Here is a 15,018-nt window from a genome sequence, read left to right as displayed (position 1 = left end):
GGCTTTTTTTCTTACATAGGCGCCTATTATCCCCCACGCCCTGTCCCGATTTTTCACGCTTGCTATCTGGTCACCCCAGAGAGCTGTAATAGCGCTTTTTAAAAAACAAAATGTTATTGCTCTGACAGAGTACCTGTTCCCTTTGTCGCCCATACTGCAAAGACAGCCATGTGCCCCAAACAATTGATCTGAGATCAGTACAATTTTTGAAACAGGGTTGTTGATTTTACAGATAGAGAGTAATTGCTGTTTAGACAAACAGATGGAACTGATGGGATAATTTTGAACAATATTGACAGCAACTTGTCTTCCAAATGTGTCACTTTTCATTTGGCAACCAGATCATACCAGTGTGGAGGATGGAGAATTTTCTTAAATCCTTTCCAGTCAGAAACCAACCAGTCAACAACTATCTGTTTTATAATCCATCAACTGTCTATCCCTAAAATTATGAAGTGAGACAAGGGAAGATAAAGATGTACATTATCCTCTTCTGTACATAATTTCTCAGCTAACCATATCTCAAATACATGAGCAAATCAAACCAAAAAGTCTACGTGATTGTTTTGTACATGGATGCATGTTATGATCATCTAGTCTAACCTCTAGTATAACTGAGGCCATAGAACTTCTTCAAAATAAATTCCTAGAGCAGATTTTTCAGAAAAACCTCCATTCCTGATTTTAAAATTGCCAATGATGGAGAATCCACCACGACACTTGGTAAATTGTTCCAATAGCTAATTACTCCCACTGTTAAAAACGTATGCCTTATTTCCAGTCTGAATTTGTCCATCTTCAACTTCCAGTCATTGGATCACATTATACCTCTCTCTGCTAGACTGAAAAACCTGTTACAGTACCAAGTATTTGCTCCCCATGTAGATATTTCTAGATGGCAATCAAATTAACCCTCAAACTTCTCTTGGTTAAACTAAACAGGGCTCCCTGAGTTTGTCACTATAGGCATGTTTTCTAAACCTTTACTCACACTTGTGGCTCTTCTCTGAAACGTCTGCAATTTAACAACCTCTTTCTTGAATTGTAGACCCCAGAACTGGACATTGTATTCCAGCAACAGTCACACCAGTGCCAAATAGAGAGGTAAAATAACCTATTCACTTCTAGCTGAGAGTTCCGTTTATGCATCTAAGGATCAGATTAGCCCTTTTGGCCATAGCGTTTGTCATAAACAGATAGCTAAGGGTTAATGTCTCTTTCACCTGAAGCACCTGACCAGAGGACCAATCAGGAAACCGGATTTTTTCAACTTTGGGTGGAGGGAATTTTGTGTCTGAGGTCTTTTGTCTGTCTGCCTGTTTTCTCTGAGCTTTGGAGAAGTAGTTTCTGCTTTCTAATCTTCTGTTTCTAAGTGTAAGGACAAAGAGATCAGATAGTAAGTTATATGGTTTCTTTTCTTTGGTATTTGCATGAATATAAGTGCTGGAGGGTTTTGATTTGTATTCTTTTTGAATAAGGCTGTTTATTCAATATTCTTTTAAGCAATCAACCCTGTATTTTGTCACCTTAATACAGAGAGACCATTTGTATGTATTTTTTCTTTCTTTTTATACAAAGCTTTCTTTGAAGACCTGTTGGAGTTTTTCTTTACTTCAGGGAAATTGAGTCTGTACTCACCAGGGAATTGGTGGGAGGAAGAAATCAGGGGGAGATCTGTGTGTGTTGGATTTGCTAGCCTGATTTTGCATTCCCTCTGGGTGAAGAGGAAAGTGCTTTTGTTTCCAGGACTGGGAACGGAGAGGGGGAGTCACTCTGTTTGGATTCACATAGCTGGTGTCTGTGTATCTCTCCAGAAGCACCTGGAGGGGGGAAGGGAAAAAGGATTATTTCCCTTTGTTGTGAGACTCAAGGGATTTGGGTCTTGGGGTCCCCAGGGAAGGTTTTTCAGGGGGACCAGAGTGCCCCAAAACACTCTAATTTTTTGGGTGGTGGCAGCAAGTACCAGGTCCAAGCTGGTAACTAAGCTTGGAGGTTTTCATGCTAACCCCCATATTTTGGACGCTAAGGTCCAAATCTGGGACTAAGGTTATGATAGCGTTGCACTGGGATCTCATGTTCAGCTGATTATCGACCATAAACTGCAAATCTTTTTCAGAGTCACTGCTTCTCACAATAGAGTTGCCCTATCCTGCAAGTGTGACCTACCTTCTTTGTTCTTAGAAGTTCAATGTGACTGATACGGCTATTTAGGGTGACCAGATGTCCTGATTTATAGGGATAGTCCTGATATTTGGGGCTTTTTCTTATATAGGCTCCTATTACCCTCCAGCCTCTGTCCTGATTTTTCACACTTCCTATCTGGTCACCCTACAGTTATTTCCTGCATATCCTCGGAAGACCTGATTGAATTATGTTTAAGCATATTTGGGTCCATTGCATTACATGAAAAGTTTACGTATTATTGTGGATAGTATGTTACCTCTCTAAGAGGGAGGAGGTGCTTGCTGTGAGGCTTGGGAGTTCAAGGACTGAATTGAAAATGTGTCAGACAAGAATGGATTTTTGAACAATTAAATGTGAAGTGGATTTCCTGGGGAACACCTACGGAGAGGTTAATGCAAATTCCCCACAACATTATGCAAAACCCCAGTCTTTTGAAGCTATACCTGAGCAGTGGGTTAGTCTACTAATTACCTGTTCCCAGAAACTTGAGACCAAAGGCCTGAGCTGTGTAAAGAGATGGCTGAACTGCCCAGCTGGCATTCTGGTTGTGAATTTGAGACAGCTATGAACGTGTAACCAAGGGGAAAACCCAGTTGTGGGTTTTGAACGACTGACACCTACCAGAGCTCAAGGTTGGCATCTGGTAACCTTCTTAGCATGCTGGTAAGTTATTTTATTGTTTTTAATACATTTTCATTGCAATGCTGTCACCTTAAGAATAAATATGCTTGTTTATAAAGAGCTGTGTGGTAATTTATAACTGCAGGCCATTTTACTGTTCATAACCACTGGAGAGAAAGTAAAGCACACACTAGCCTATTTAGGCTGTCTGGCTATCACAGCATAGGCAGAGAAATATGCAGTCTTAAAACCCCTGGTCAGAAGGGAGTGAGAAACGGGTCTCTGTCCAGAAGAGATGATGGGTGGGAGCTAAAACCTTTCAGTGGGTCCCCTGAGGGACCAGAAGGGGGTATATATTTACATTTAACCGTATTAAAATTTATATTATTTGCTTGCACCCAGCTTACCAAGCAATTCAGATTGTTGTCAGTAACCTGTCCTCATTGTTATTTACTATTTCCCAATTTTTATGTCATCTTCAAATTTTATCAATGATGATTTTGTATTTTCTTCCAAGTCATTGATAAAAATGTTAAATAGTCTAGGGCCAAGAACCAATCCCTACTGGACGCCTCCTAGAAACAAAAACTCTATAATGATTTTCCTGTTTTCCATTTTGAGACCTACCTCAGTTAGCCAGCTTTTTATCCATTTAATGTGTGCTATGCTAATTTTATATTGTTCTAGCTTTCTAATCACAATGTTGTGCAGTACCAAGTCAAACACTTTACTAAAGTCTAAGTATATTACATCAACACTATTACCTTTATCTATCAAATTTGCAATCTCATCAAAAAAAGATACCAAGTTAGTTAGACAGGCTCTATTTTCCATTAACCCATGTTGATTGCAATTAATTATAATTAATTACCTTACTATTGTTCTTTATTAATCAAGTCCTATATCAGCTGCTTCATTATCTTGCCTGGGAACAATGTCAAACTGACATGTCTATAATTACCTATTTTCCCTTTTTAAGTATTGGCACAAAGATTAGCTTCTTTCCAGATTCATAGAATTTTTCTTGTATTACAAAGCTTATTGAAAAACAACATTTATGGTCCAGCAAGAGCCTCAGCCACCTCTTTTAAAACTCTTGAATGCAAGTTATCTAGACCTGCTATTAAAAGGTTTAACTTCAGGAACTGTTGTATTTTGGATGAGCTTTTGTTCTATAAGACATGAAGCATTTAGTTAAGTATGTCTAGATTCTAGAATGTGTATTATGTTTTTATATGTAATCACTTATTGCCAATATTTCTACTTGCTATTAGAATCTCTATACTGTGTTAAATAAACTTGTCTAAATGCTGTGGTGTGTGAAGCTGAGCACTGATCTAAGGTATAACTGGAAAGTCTGGGTGTGTTGATCTGTGAATATTGCAAGTGTCCACTAGAACAGGGGCTGCACATGCCAGGAAGACTCTCAGAAGGTTTGGGGTGTGCCTATCACTAACTGTAGAGAGAAAGTAGGTCCTGAGTAGGCCTGGAGAGGAGTGCTGGTGTTACCAGTGACTGCTAGAGACAGGGAGCTGACCCACAGCAGGCACAGACAAGTTTCCTCATGTAAAGGCAGGTGGTAACGAGGTGCCTCACAAATCTGGGTACACCCTGAGAAGCCTCGCACCCATCCTATGGGTATTAAGACAACTGAAACGTTGCCAAGTCTGTCAGCCTGGCACCTTTAAATGATTTCTAGTACTGCGGAAACTTTGGGAAAAGTCTCTAGAGATATATAAGAATGAAGGTCTTTTGCTTAGAGCCCTGGTCTCGTACTCAGGATCAGTTTTCTATTTATATCCTGCCACAGACTTCCGGTGTGACCTGCAACCAGATTTTCCAAAGAGCTCAGCACACTGCATGCTGAGCTGTTGAAATCTAGCCACTTATTTGGGTGCTTAAATGGGAGCTGAGCTCTTTGGAAAGTCTGGGCCCAATGGTGGGTTCTGAGCCCTGTTGAAAAACTGGCCCTAAATCTCTCTGTGCCTCGATTCCTCATCTGTAAAATGAGGAGAATTATATTTCCTCTCTCTCATCTTTGGTCTGTCTTGTCTATTTAGACTGCAAGCTCTTTGCGCGCAGGGATTGTCTTACTCTGTGTGTGTGTGTGTGGGGGGGTGCTTAGCACGACGATCTTGGGTAGGGCCTTTAGGTGCTAGTGTAGTACAAATAATAAATAAATAATATTGAGAATAAAGACACTAACTATTCAAAAAGCACATTGATTTTCCTGCTAAAAGCTGTCTCAAAGAGAACTGCTAAAACTGCAAGTGACCAAAACCCAACAAATCCAACCCTTCCAGTCACAAGGCGGATTGTGTCATGCCAAGGTGCACTTTAGGAACTTTGTAACCCCGTTACAATCCTATTAGAAATCACAGGCCTGAACAAACAGAGCAAAGTCCAGACAAAGCAATAATGCTCGGAGCAAAGGGCAGAAAGTGTGTGTGTGGGGAGGGGGAGGAACAGAGGGAAAGGCCCAGAGTGTCTCTTTCAGCAAGAATGTTGCCGATGAGACTGGCCATGGGTAACATGCTGTCAGCATTTGCAAAGGAGCTGCCTGCCTGGATTATCTTCACTGGGATCTTCCTGCCAGTGGTTTTGCTCCTATTGTTGCTCATTGCCTACTTCAGGATCAAGCTGATAGAGGGTGAGTGAGACCCCTGGGGATGACATAAGGTGGAAAGACAAACCTCCTTGTATAATCAAATACATTTTACATATACTAAACTAAACTGCAGTGAATAGTGGAAGCTGGGAATGGGAGACGGGATGGATCATCTGTTCTGTTCATTCCCTCTGGGGCACCTGGCATTGCCTACTGTCAGAAGACAGGATACTGGGCTAGATGGACCTTTGGTCTGACCCAGTATGGCCGTTCTTATGTAAATAGCAAAACCTGTCAAGACTCCTGAAGCTGTTGTGCCACATTTAAACTATTTCTCCAACCAGAAGATGGCTTACAGTCACAGTTCAGGACTTGGACTGAAACTACATTTAAGCCCCACAATTTTACTGACTGCATGAACTGAAGCAGAAAAGAGCCATACTCATTTGTATTACAAGTAACCATAAAGAAAAAAATATAGTGCAGCTAAATTACAAATCAGGTTCCTCTGCACCTTTGCTGCTCAAGCCTTCAGTGGGAGGTTAATAGTGATTGAGTCTTATGTCTATTTGCTCATTAAGTTGAATGTCTGCGCTCCTGAAATAAAATTAAGAGCACTGTACCGTCCCTTTTTACTGAGTGCATTGGTCAAGCTCCCCGTCTGGCGTGTCACAGTTTTAGCTGGTCCGTAATCAATTACAGATCTACATTCAGATTTTTTTTAACCCCTATGTCAGATACCAAAGACTGTGTGTGTGGGAGTGCGCCCACAAATGTGTGATTAGCCACATATTGAACATTAGGCTCCAGAGTGCTAGAACAATCAAATGGCCCTTGTGCAAGAAAGGCCGTGGGATAGCAGGACTGTTGCAGAAAAAGCTTGAATGATAAACATTTTAAAAAGAGACCTCCCATCCTCTCATGTGAGATTCCGACAAATTATCCATACAAGGAGACCTGTGCCACATTCCTTCTCAGCTCATGTCATGGCTGCAGGTCAAGACTGAGCTGTAGTGGCAGATTGTCGCAGTGCTGCTTGCACTTCAGATTGCCAGGCCCAAGCCAAAGCTGTTTGGGCCTGACCCAAAGCACATTCAGGCCAATGGACAGAAACGCCTTAATTTCTGTGGGTTTTGGATCAGGCCCTTAGCAAACAGAAAAGAGTAAACTCCTGGGTGCTCCACAGTGAGTTCTCAGAGACCACAGATTCCACTTGATTCCAGTGTCTGGACTCTGTAGGATGCAGTGTTTATTGGGCACAATGTACGTCAATATTTACTCACCAAAATTGTCCGATAATACTTTTGCTGCTGCTATCAAGCTGACAGGCTGTTTTGCATTGGTTCTTCCTCTGTATACAGCATGTTAGAATTCAGCTACTGCTGTACTTGAGAAGTCTGTATTCATTATCTGAGGCAGAATGAGAGAGCAGTTTGAATCTGATCAGGAGGACGTGTTAATTGTAAAGGGTGGCTAAGTACAATTTAAAGAGAAACACTGAAGCAGGCAAAATAGCAATGCCAGATTAGAAAGCCCCTCCACACAGTCTTAGACATGCCAGTGATCAGTCAAACCTACCACAGGCAGAGCTCACTTTTCTAATCAACACTGACTGTGCATAGAACAACACTAGAGGAATTATCCAGACAGTCACCGGCACTGCACAGTTTGTTTTGAACATGTTAATCCCATTATCACATGCACAAATCCACACTCAACAGATCAAATCTTCTTGACAAAGCACTAAAATCATCACTTTGGAGTAATTGTATCTGATGCCGTCTCTTCTGCCTAGAATGGTTTTTTTGTTTTGTTTTTTTTTAATTGCGTTTTGGTGTAACTGAGATCAGCTGCCTTCGACTGTATCAGAGATGCCAGGTGGCACCATCACAAAGAGTGCTGTCAATTCTGTGTATCTGAATGAATTAGGAATTAGCGCTCAAAGAAAAGCTAATTTGTCTGCTGTGGCAGAGTCCTTCTCAGACCTCTTCATGAGGCTGTTGTGCCAGGAGGCTCCTCATTTTAGCTGCTTTCAGCACCATTCCTCCAGAGGAGCGTAACCCTAGTCCTCACGTGGAGAGCTGTGATGATACTCTAGGCCTCACTTGTCAGGATAGGGCCATTCTAGGCAGACTCAGTACAATTAGAGTCCTCTCTAGGGCACTCCGTGTCAACAGCCATGAGGACTCTAACCACAGAGCTGCAGCTCAGAGCATAGTACCTGCCACCCCGCAGCCCACTCATGGCCATAGACTCAGAGCTATGGCTAGCGTGACATAGGGCAGTGTCCTGGCTAGCACCTCTGACCACAAGGCTCTGGGGGCTATAACTAGGGTGCTGCACCCAGAGCCCCATATCCTCACCTCCCCTTCCAGACAGCAAGAGGCACCAACTGCCAGAGCTGGGCACCCCATTAGAGACCATGGGAAAGAGCCACAAAAGGGCTTAGGTGCCTGACTGCCATAATAGGCACTTAAGGGGAGGGATAGCTCAGTGGTTTGAGCATTGGCCTACTAAACCCAGGGTTGTGAGCTCAGTCCTTGAGGGGGCCATTTGGGGATCTGGGGCAAAAATCTGTCTGGGAGTTGGTCCTGCCTTGAGCAGCAGGTTGGACTAGATGACCTCCTGAGGTCCCTTCCAACCCTAGTATTCTATGAAATCCCTGAAAGTCCAACATTTTCAGTGCCACTGAGATTCTCAAAATATTTGCTCAGCTGCCACCCTACCTCACTGCTGCCCAAAGTCCCCTGGAGTCTATATTTTGCTACTGACCTGCCCAAGGTGCTTATGTCTTGCTGGCTGGGCATGTGCATAGCTGCCTCAATCCTGATCCCTCCCAGCAGCTCAGTGCCTAACTCACCTCAAAGCACCAGCCAGATGCTCAGACGAGGTGGAGCCACCTGCTCTCTCACGTGTGGGGCTTTGAGCATCCCTAACTCCCCACAAAATGGCTGGGAGGGAGTGAAGTGGTGGCCTCCTTTATAACCTTTAGCCCAGGGTTCCAGCTGCTCATCCATGATAAGGAAGACCTTGGGTACGTCTACACTACGGGATTATTCGATTTTACATAAACTGGTTTTATAAAACAGATTGTATAAAGTTGCGTGCACGCGGCCACACTAAGCACATTAATTCGGCGGTGTGCGTCCATGGTCCAAGGCTAGCGTCAATTTCCGGAGTGTTGCACTGTGGGTAGCTATTCCGTAGCTATCCCATAGTTCCAGCAGTCTCCCCCGCCCCTTAGAATTCTGGGTTGAGAGCTCACTGGCTGATGGGGCAAAAATCATTGGTCGCGGGTGGTTCTGGGTAAATGTCATCAGTCATTCCTTCCTCTGGGAAAGCAACGGCAGACAATCATTTCGTGCCCTTTTTCCCTGGATTGCCCTGGCAGACGCCATAGCACAGCAACCATGGAGCCCATTCAGCTTTTTTTTTTTTTTTTTTTTTTTTTTTTTATACAGTCACCATGTGTGTACTGGATGCCGCAGACAGAGGTGATACTCCAGCGCTACACAGCAGCATTCATTTGCTTTTGCATGATAGCAGAGACAGTTATCAGTCGTTCTGTACTGTCTGCTGCTGGTGTAAATTGGCAGTGAGATGACCGTTACCTGTCCTTCTGTGCTGTCCGCTGCTATCATGGGTGCCCCTGGCTAAGATCGGCCAGGGGTGCAAAGGCAAAACTGGGAGTGACTCCCCAAGACAATCCCTCCTTTATGGTTTCTAAAAATAGAGTCAGTCCTGCCTAGAATATGGGGCAAGTGTACTAGAGAACCAGTGTATCAAAAAGCACAGCTGCTCCTTGTCAGATCCTGCAGAAATGATGAGCTACATGCCATTCATGGGGGCGTGCCTCTACAACAACCCCACCCGTTGCTTCCCTCCTCCCCTAATCTTCCTGGGCTACTGTGGCAGTGTCCCCCCCATTTGTGTCATGAAGTTATAAAGAATGCAGGAATAAGAAACAGTGACTTGTTAGTGAGATAAAATGAGAGGGAGGCAGCCTCCCGGTGCTATGACAGTCCAGGCAGGACATTAAGCGGTGCGGGGGAGAGGAGCCCAGCATGCTGCTGCTATGATAGTCCAGGCAGGACAGAATCTTTTCTTTACACAGGAAAGGGAGCCCCCAGTTGCTATGATGAGGACGGTTACCAGCCGTCCTGTACCATCTACTGGGAATGACCGAGAATCATTCCTATTTTCACCCAGGTGCCCCCGGCCAGCCTCACCTGAAGCCAGCCAGGAGCACTCACGGGTTGATAAGAAGGACGGTTACCAGTCCTACTGCACTGTCGGCCACCAGGTAAGGGAGAGAAGTGGATAGTGCTCTTCACTGCTGCAGCATCGCATGTACCAGCAGCATTCAGTAGACATAGGGTGACATTGAAAGAAGTCAAGAAACGATTTCTTTCCCTTTTCTTTCACGTGGGGGGGGGTAGTAAATTGACGATCTATTCCCTGAACCACACCGGACAATGTGTTTGACCCTACAGGCATTGGGAGCTCAGCCAAGAATGCAAATACTTTTCAGAGACTGCTGGGGACTGTGGGATAGCTGGAGTCCTCAGTCCTCTCTCCCTCCCTGCATGAGAATCCATTCGAGTCTCTGGCCTCCCGTTACGCTTGTCACGCAGCACTGTGTAGCCTGGAGATTTTTTTTTTCAAACGCTTTGGCATTTCGTCTTCTGTAACGGAGCTTTGATAGAACAGATTTGTTTCCCCATACAGCGATCAGATCCAGTATCTCCCGTACAGTCCATGCTGGAGCTCTTTTTGGATTTGGGACTGCATTGCCACCTGTGCTGATCAGAGCTCCACGCTGGGCAAACAGGAAATGAAAATCAAAATTTCGCGGGGCTTTTCCTGTTTACCTGGCCACTGCATCTGAGTTCAGATTGCTGTCCAGAGTGGTCACAGTGGTGCACTGTGGGATACCGCCTGGACGCCAATACCGTCGATTTGCGGCCACACTAACCCTAATCCAATATGGTAATACTGATTTTAGCGCTACTCCTCTCGTCGGGGAGGAGTACAGAAATCGGTTTAAAGAGCCCTTTATATCGATATAAAGGGCCTCGTAGTGTGGACGGGTACAGCGTTAAATAGGTTTAACGCTGCTAAAAGCGTAGTGTAGACCAAGCCCTTGATTGAATTTCTCCCTCTGCCTGATGTGGAGAAGGGATTTGAACTGGGGTTTCTTACCTCCCAGGTAGATCTCTAACTATTGGGCTAGAGAGTCATTCTTGTGGGTCTCTCTGGCCCAATTAATACTTAATTGTTTAAGTATTTCATACCCAGTAGAACTGCTTTAAATAGGAGATATTGAAAGTGAGCCATGCCAGAATACCCCATAGCTCTGTTGTTAAGGCACTCCCATGAGAGCAGGGAGACCTCCAGCTCAAATCCCTGCTCTATATCAGGCAGATGGGGGAACTGAACCAGGGCCTGTCTCATGTGAACCCCCTAACCAATGGGCTAAATGTTATAATGGAGGGTCATTTCCTCCCTCTTGGCCCTTTTGTGTGAAGTTAGCCTGAAGTGCTGCCACCTTACTTGCAAGGAAGGGTTTCAATGCCAGACTCCAGCAGAGGATTCACAGCATCTCCCTCTAGCCTGGACTCAGGCACCTAACTCCTTGACAGGGCAGGGCTTAGGACACACCCTATCCTCAGCATCTGTGCCTGGCTAACTTACGCACCTGCCCACTAAGTATGCTGGCTTCTGTGGATCCCATTCACCTGTCTTGCCCCATGCATTGTACAGGAAGCCTAGGCACCTCACTCAGGGTTTGTGGATTCCACGGAGTGACTAGCTACTGCAGTGTTGAGCATTGCAACCCTGAGTCCCTTTATGAATTTAGCCTTATCGACCCAGAGCAGCCCCAGCAGGAAGCATCCAGATTTCCCAGTGAGCAGCCACAGTTCTCCAACCAGTTCAGGACAAGGTGCAGCCTGAGTAAAGTCTCCTGAATTATCTGGATGCCAGAGTCCACTGGGGCACAGCATTTCCTCTGTTTCCAAAGCTTGTTCCATGCTCTAGCTGTGTTTCAGGCTTAAGTTCTGGTAATCAGGATGTTTGTTGTAGTCATTATGTAAATAAGATGATACATATTCAAAGATGCAAAATAGGGAAATATACTATTTGCATAACATCTTTAGGTTTCTGAACTTTCGGCCTTAACAAGTGGTGGGTGAGTGTGTGTGTATATAAATGCACAAACTATGTTACCTGCTAAGCTACTAAAACAGTTATTCAAGCAGCCCCTTGTTCGACATGCACTTTTCAGACACTGACCATATCAGTCCATTCTCTTTGCTTCAGTCAGTTCTGTCTTTGCCTCTCTCTGACTAAAAATAATTTGTAGCTACTGACAACAGAAAACCGACCACACGCTGTGGTATCAAAACATGACACTATATAGTATCTATCAAATGTGACAAAGCTGAAGTGTTGAGCTGTACTAGAAATACCCAATATTACCACAAAGAAGTGGTGTAATTGGAGAACAGGAGATGGCCAATGAAGTCCAATTATCGTGAAAGTGAACATTTATATTCTACTTTTCTTAAAATACAAACAAAGGCTCTCTCTTTTAGTAAAGAGCCATCTCGGTGACTGTTTGTGTATTAAATATACCTCAGTATTAAGGTAAACTTAGTGCAGTGGTTTCCAACCTTTTCAATAGCATAATCCATTTTTCCATACTGGGACACTCTTCCTTGGCCTTGTAGCTGGGATGTAGCCAGGATTCCCACTCCCATCTATCAATATGGGAAGGGCAGGATGTTCACAAGCCCTCATAGGTTGAGTCCATGCCATTGTTTTAAGTAACATTTCTTCTCTTGGGGGGGGGGGGAAGCTGTGATGTTCAAGGCTGTGTCACTGATTGCTGAAGGCACACTCACTCTTGCTGCCCTAGAGAGTCATTAGAGCACCAGTATCATTACTCTGAAAGTGCTTTGGGATTATCACATCTCTGAAGGTCTTTATGTAAAACCAGATGTTTAAATGTACTGCTAAAGTTTAGGATTTTGTTCACCTTTAGGTTTGGAGTTTGTTAAGACAACTGGTGTTTCCTAACATCACACAAAGCCATAAAAGAGTAATCAGTGGACTAATTGGCAGAGGAGTTCGCCAAAGGGATCTAGAACCTTTTATTATATATTGCCAGTTCAAATCCAATAAAGATTGTTGTGACTAAAAACCACAAGGCCATCAAATGTTAGGTGAAAAATTCAGTTCAGTTTCAAGTGGACACATGTATACGGTGCCATTTTCAAAAGGGCCTGTTACCAGATCACCTTACCGCCTTTTGGCACCCAGTTCTCTGTGCCTCAGTTTCCCCTCTCCAGGCTTTAGGCACCTCCATTTCCTGCACTTAAGTCAATTCCCAAATCTTCAATTTATTTAATTCTCTTGCCAAATCATAAAGACTTCTTGTCTCCCTTCTGGGATACACAAGAAATCCAAAAAATCCCCAAAACTTCCAGCAACCTCATATTGAATCTTCAGCCTGACTCCAGGCTCAAGAGGCCTTCTGCCTCTTGTGTCAGGGGATTTTCATACTGCACTTTTCAGTGGTTTTCCTGTGCCTGAGGTTCCAGTCCAGGGACCCAGTAGTAATCAGAGAAGTTCCACCAACTCAGACCCAGTGCTTCACTCTGCTGGCCACTTCTTATCTAGGTTTGTCTCTAAGTCTCTCACAGCCCCTTGCTCAGCTCTCTAATAACCCCCTTAGCAGGGCTTCTCAAATCCAGTCACTCTCTTTTCCTCATGGCTTATCAATTACTTTCATATCAGGGTTCCAGCTCTGGGTTTACTGGCACTCCTAGACTCTCCTTCCCAGCTCTTTACAGAGAGACTCCTAAGCACTTCCAACTATCTACCCCTGCCTTACAGCAAGAGAGCCCTCCTGCTCCCAACAGGTCTCTGGTACTTCTGAGCAGGCTTCCTCTTTAAGAGGCCCTACCCCCAGGCTATCATCATGTGATCCTGATCATCTGATTCACCCACCAAACCAAGTCCATCATATGGGGGCTGGTTAACGGCGCACAGGCAGGGCTGAGCACAACTCTTTTGAAGGACCAGTCCAACCCATGACAGGGCCTTAGGCACTCAGGAGGAGCTGGGTGCCTCATTCATTAAGACCCCCTTGAAAACACCATCCACACTACCAAAACCAGTGTCTGCTTGTTCAATATTCAAACAGTCTCGCACTTTCTCCCATGCTGCCCTTCAAGCACAAGAAGGCCTCATTGTTCTCCTCCTAATTCCCCCTTTAAGATGCCTTTTGTGTGAGGCCTCAGAAAACTCAACAATGGTTAGACAGCTTGTGTGCTGTGACCAGTTTTTTATGCTAATCAGTTTTGTCTCTATGTTATTTTGTTCTCCCTGTTTGTTTGCTGTAGCCCTCTGTTGTGTCTTACCTTACACTGGATTGTAGGCTCCATGGGGCAGGGAATGTCTTTTTGTTCTGCGCTTGTACAGCACCTAGCGTAATAGGGCTCTGGCCAGTGACTGGGGCCCCTAGGTACTATCACAACACAAAATAAAATGTCACCATTAGCACAACTGGCCAAGACTCAGTCTGATCTAAAGCCCAATGAAGTAAATAGGATTCTTTCCTTTTACTTCATTAAGTTTTGGATCAGGCCTTCAATGGGCATGTAGTCTTAACCACCTTCTCATGCCCAGAAGAGGTTCCTCCAGCAATGTTGGTAAGCTCACCCTTCTGTTACCTTTCCTATGTAACAAGTTCAGAGCTGCTAATTAACACGACTGTTTCTGCTTTTCAGTTAACGAGGAATTGGCCATGATCGATGATCCCACAAATGCCATGCTGAACTGCCACATCCGGTACCAGAAACTGAGATCTGAAAGAAAGAGATTAATCAAAAGAACACAATGACATTTAAGGGAGTTTCGCCTCAGAAAACAGGTTTGACATGAGCAGTCAACTCAGGAGGTTTAAAAATAACCTGTTGTATTACAAAAGTCATGGGGGAAACAAAATGATGGGAAGTTAGTGCAGAACAGTACAAATGAAGCAGCTGCTGCTATCTGAAAAGGGCTTGTAACAGTTTTGCTTTCTCTACATGATACTTAGTAAGCAACACTTCTCTGAACTCATCAGCACCTGTGACTTAATGCAATGTACTTCATTGGTTGGCTTCGGAGACACAGCATTTGGGAAAAAACCTCATTGCTCACTATTCCTTAGATGCTTATATCAAGTAGAAATAGCTATAGGAGTGTCTTCATGTGACAGCTGAAGTCTGTGTAGGTCAATGAATCAGCAGCAGTCTTGTTGAATCACAGGTGCACGAACAGCAGGTTAACACGAATTACGTTGTTTTTAAACCTACATATTGATAAAAGCATGCTCTCTGAACTGATGAGAAACTATAGAAGAACTTGAAAAGTGAAAGACAGTAGTGATGGAAGAAAAAAAAAGGATTTCATTTATTTTTCCTGTTTCATATTTTACTAAACTCACCTCCAGTTCATACTGGTATTATATTCTGTTTGAGAGACAGAGCTGGTATACCAGCCACCAAACCAAATACCAAACCATGGAAAGAAGCAACAAATATCTTCTTAAAGGG

General features: G+C 44.0%; 1 protein-coding gene across 2 annotated transcripts; it reads left to right on the top strand.

The window, feature by feature from the left end:
- The first annotated feature begins 2,756 nt into the window (after positions 1 to 2,756).
- On the top strand, positions 2,757 to 14,651 carry SMLR1 (small leucine rich protein 1). Of its 2 annotated transcripts, none has more exons than XR_007773914.1 (2): positions 2,757 to 2,847; positions 14,209 to 14,286. XR_007773914.1 is itself a non-coding variant. In XM_050949994.1 (2 exons), the coding sequence occupies exons 1-2, from the start codon at positions 5,329 to 5,331 to the stop codon at positions 14,319 to 14,321; spliced, it is 240 nt and encodes a 79-aa protein (XP_050805951.1). In that variant the 3' UTR covers positions 14,322 to 14,651. The 2 variants fall into 2 exon arrangements, 1 of the variants encoding a protein (XP_050805951.1); XM_050949994.1 differs by lacking the exon at positions 2,757 to 2,847 and adding an exon at positions 5,329 to 5,455 and having other exon boundaries at positions 14,209 to 14,651.
- The last annotated feature ends 367 nt before the right edge of the window (positions 14,652 to 15,018 follow it).

This window comes from Gopherus flavomarginatus, chromosome 4 (genome assembly GCF_025201925.1).
Source record: "Gopherus flavomarginatus isolate rGopFla2 chromosome 4, rGopFla2.mat.asm, whole genome shotgun sequence".
NCBI lineage: Eukaryota > Metazoa > Chordata > Testudines > Testudinidae > Gopherus > Gopherus flavomarginatus.
This window is presented reverse-complemented; position numbering and strand designations above follow the sequence as displayed.

Bases quoted from the DNA above. Each gene is read 5' to 3' on its own strand.
- SMLR1 (XM_050949994.1), top strand. From the start codon at position 5,329: ATGGGTAACATGCTGTCAGCATTTGCAAAGGAGCTGCCTGCCTGGATT. The intron at 5,456-14,208 runs GTGAGTGAGACC...TCTGCTTTTCAG, and splicing joins CAGGATCAAGCTGATAGAGG to TTAACGAGGAATTGGCCATG.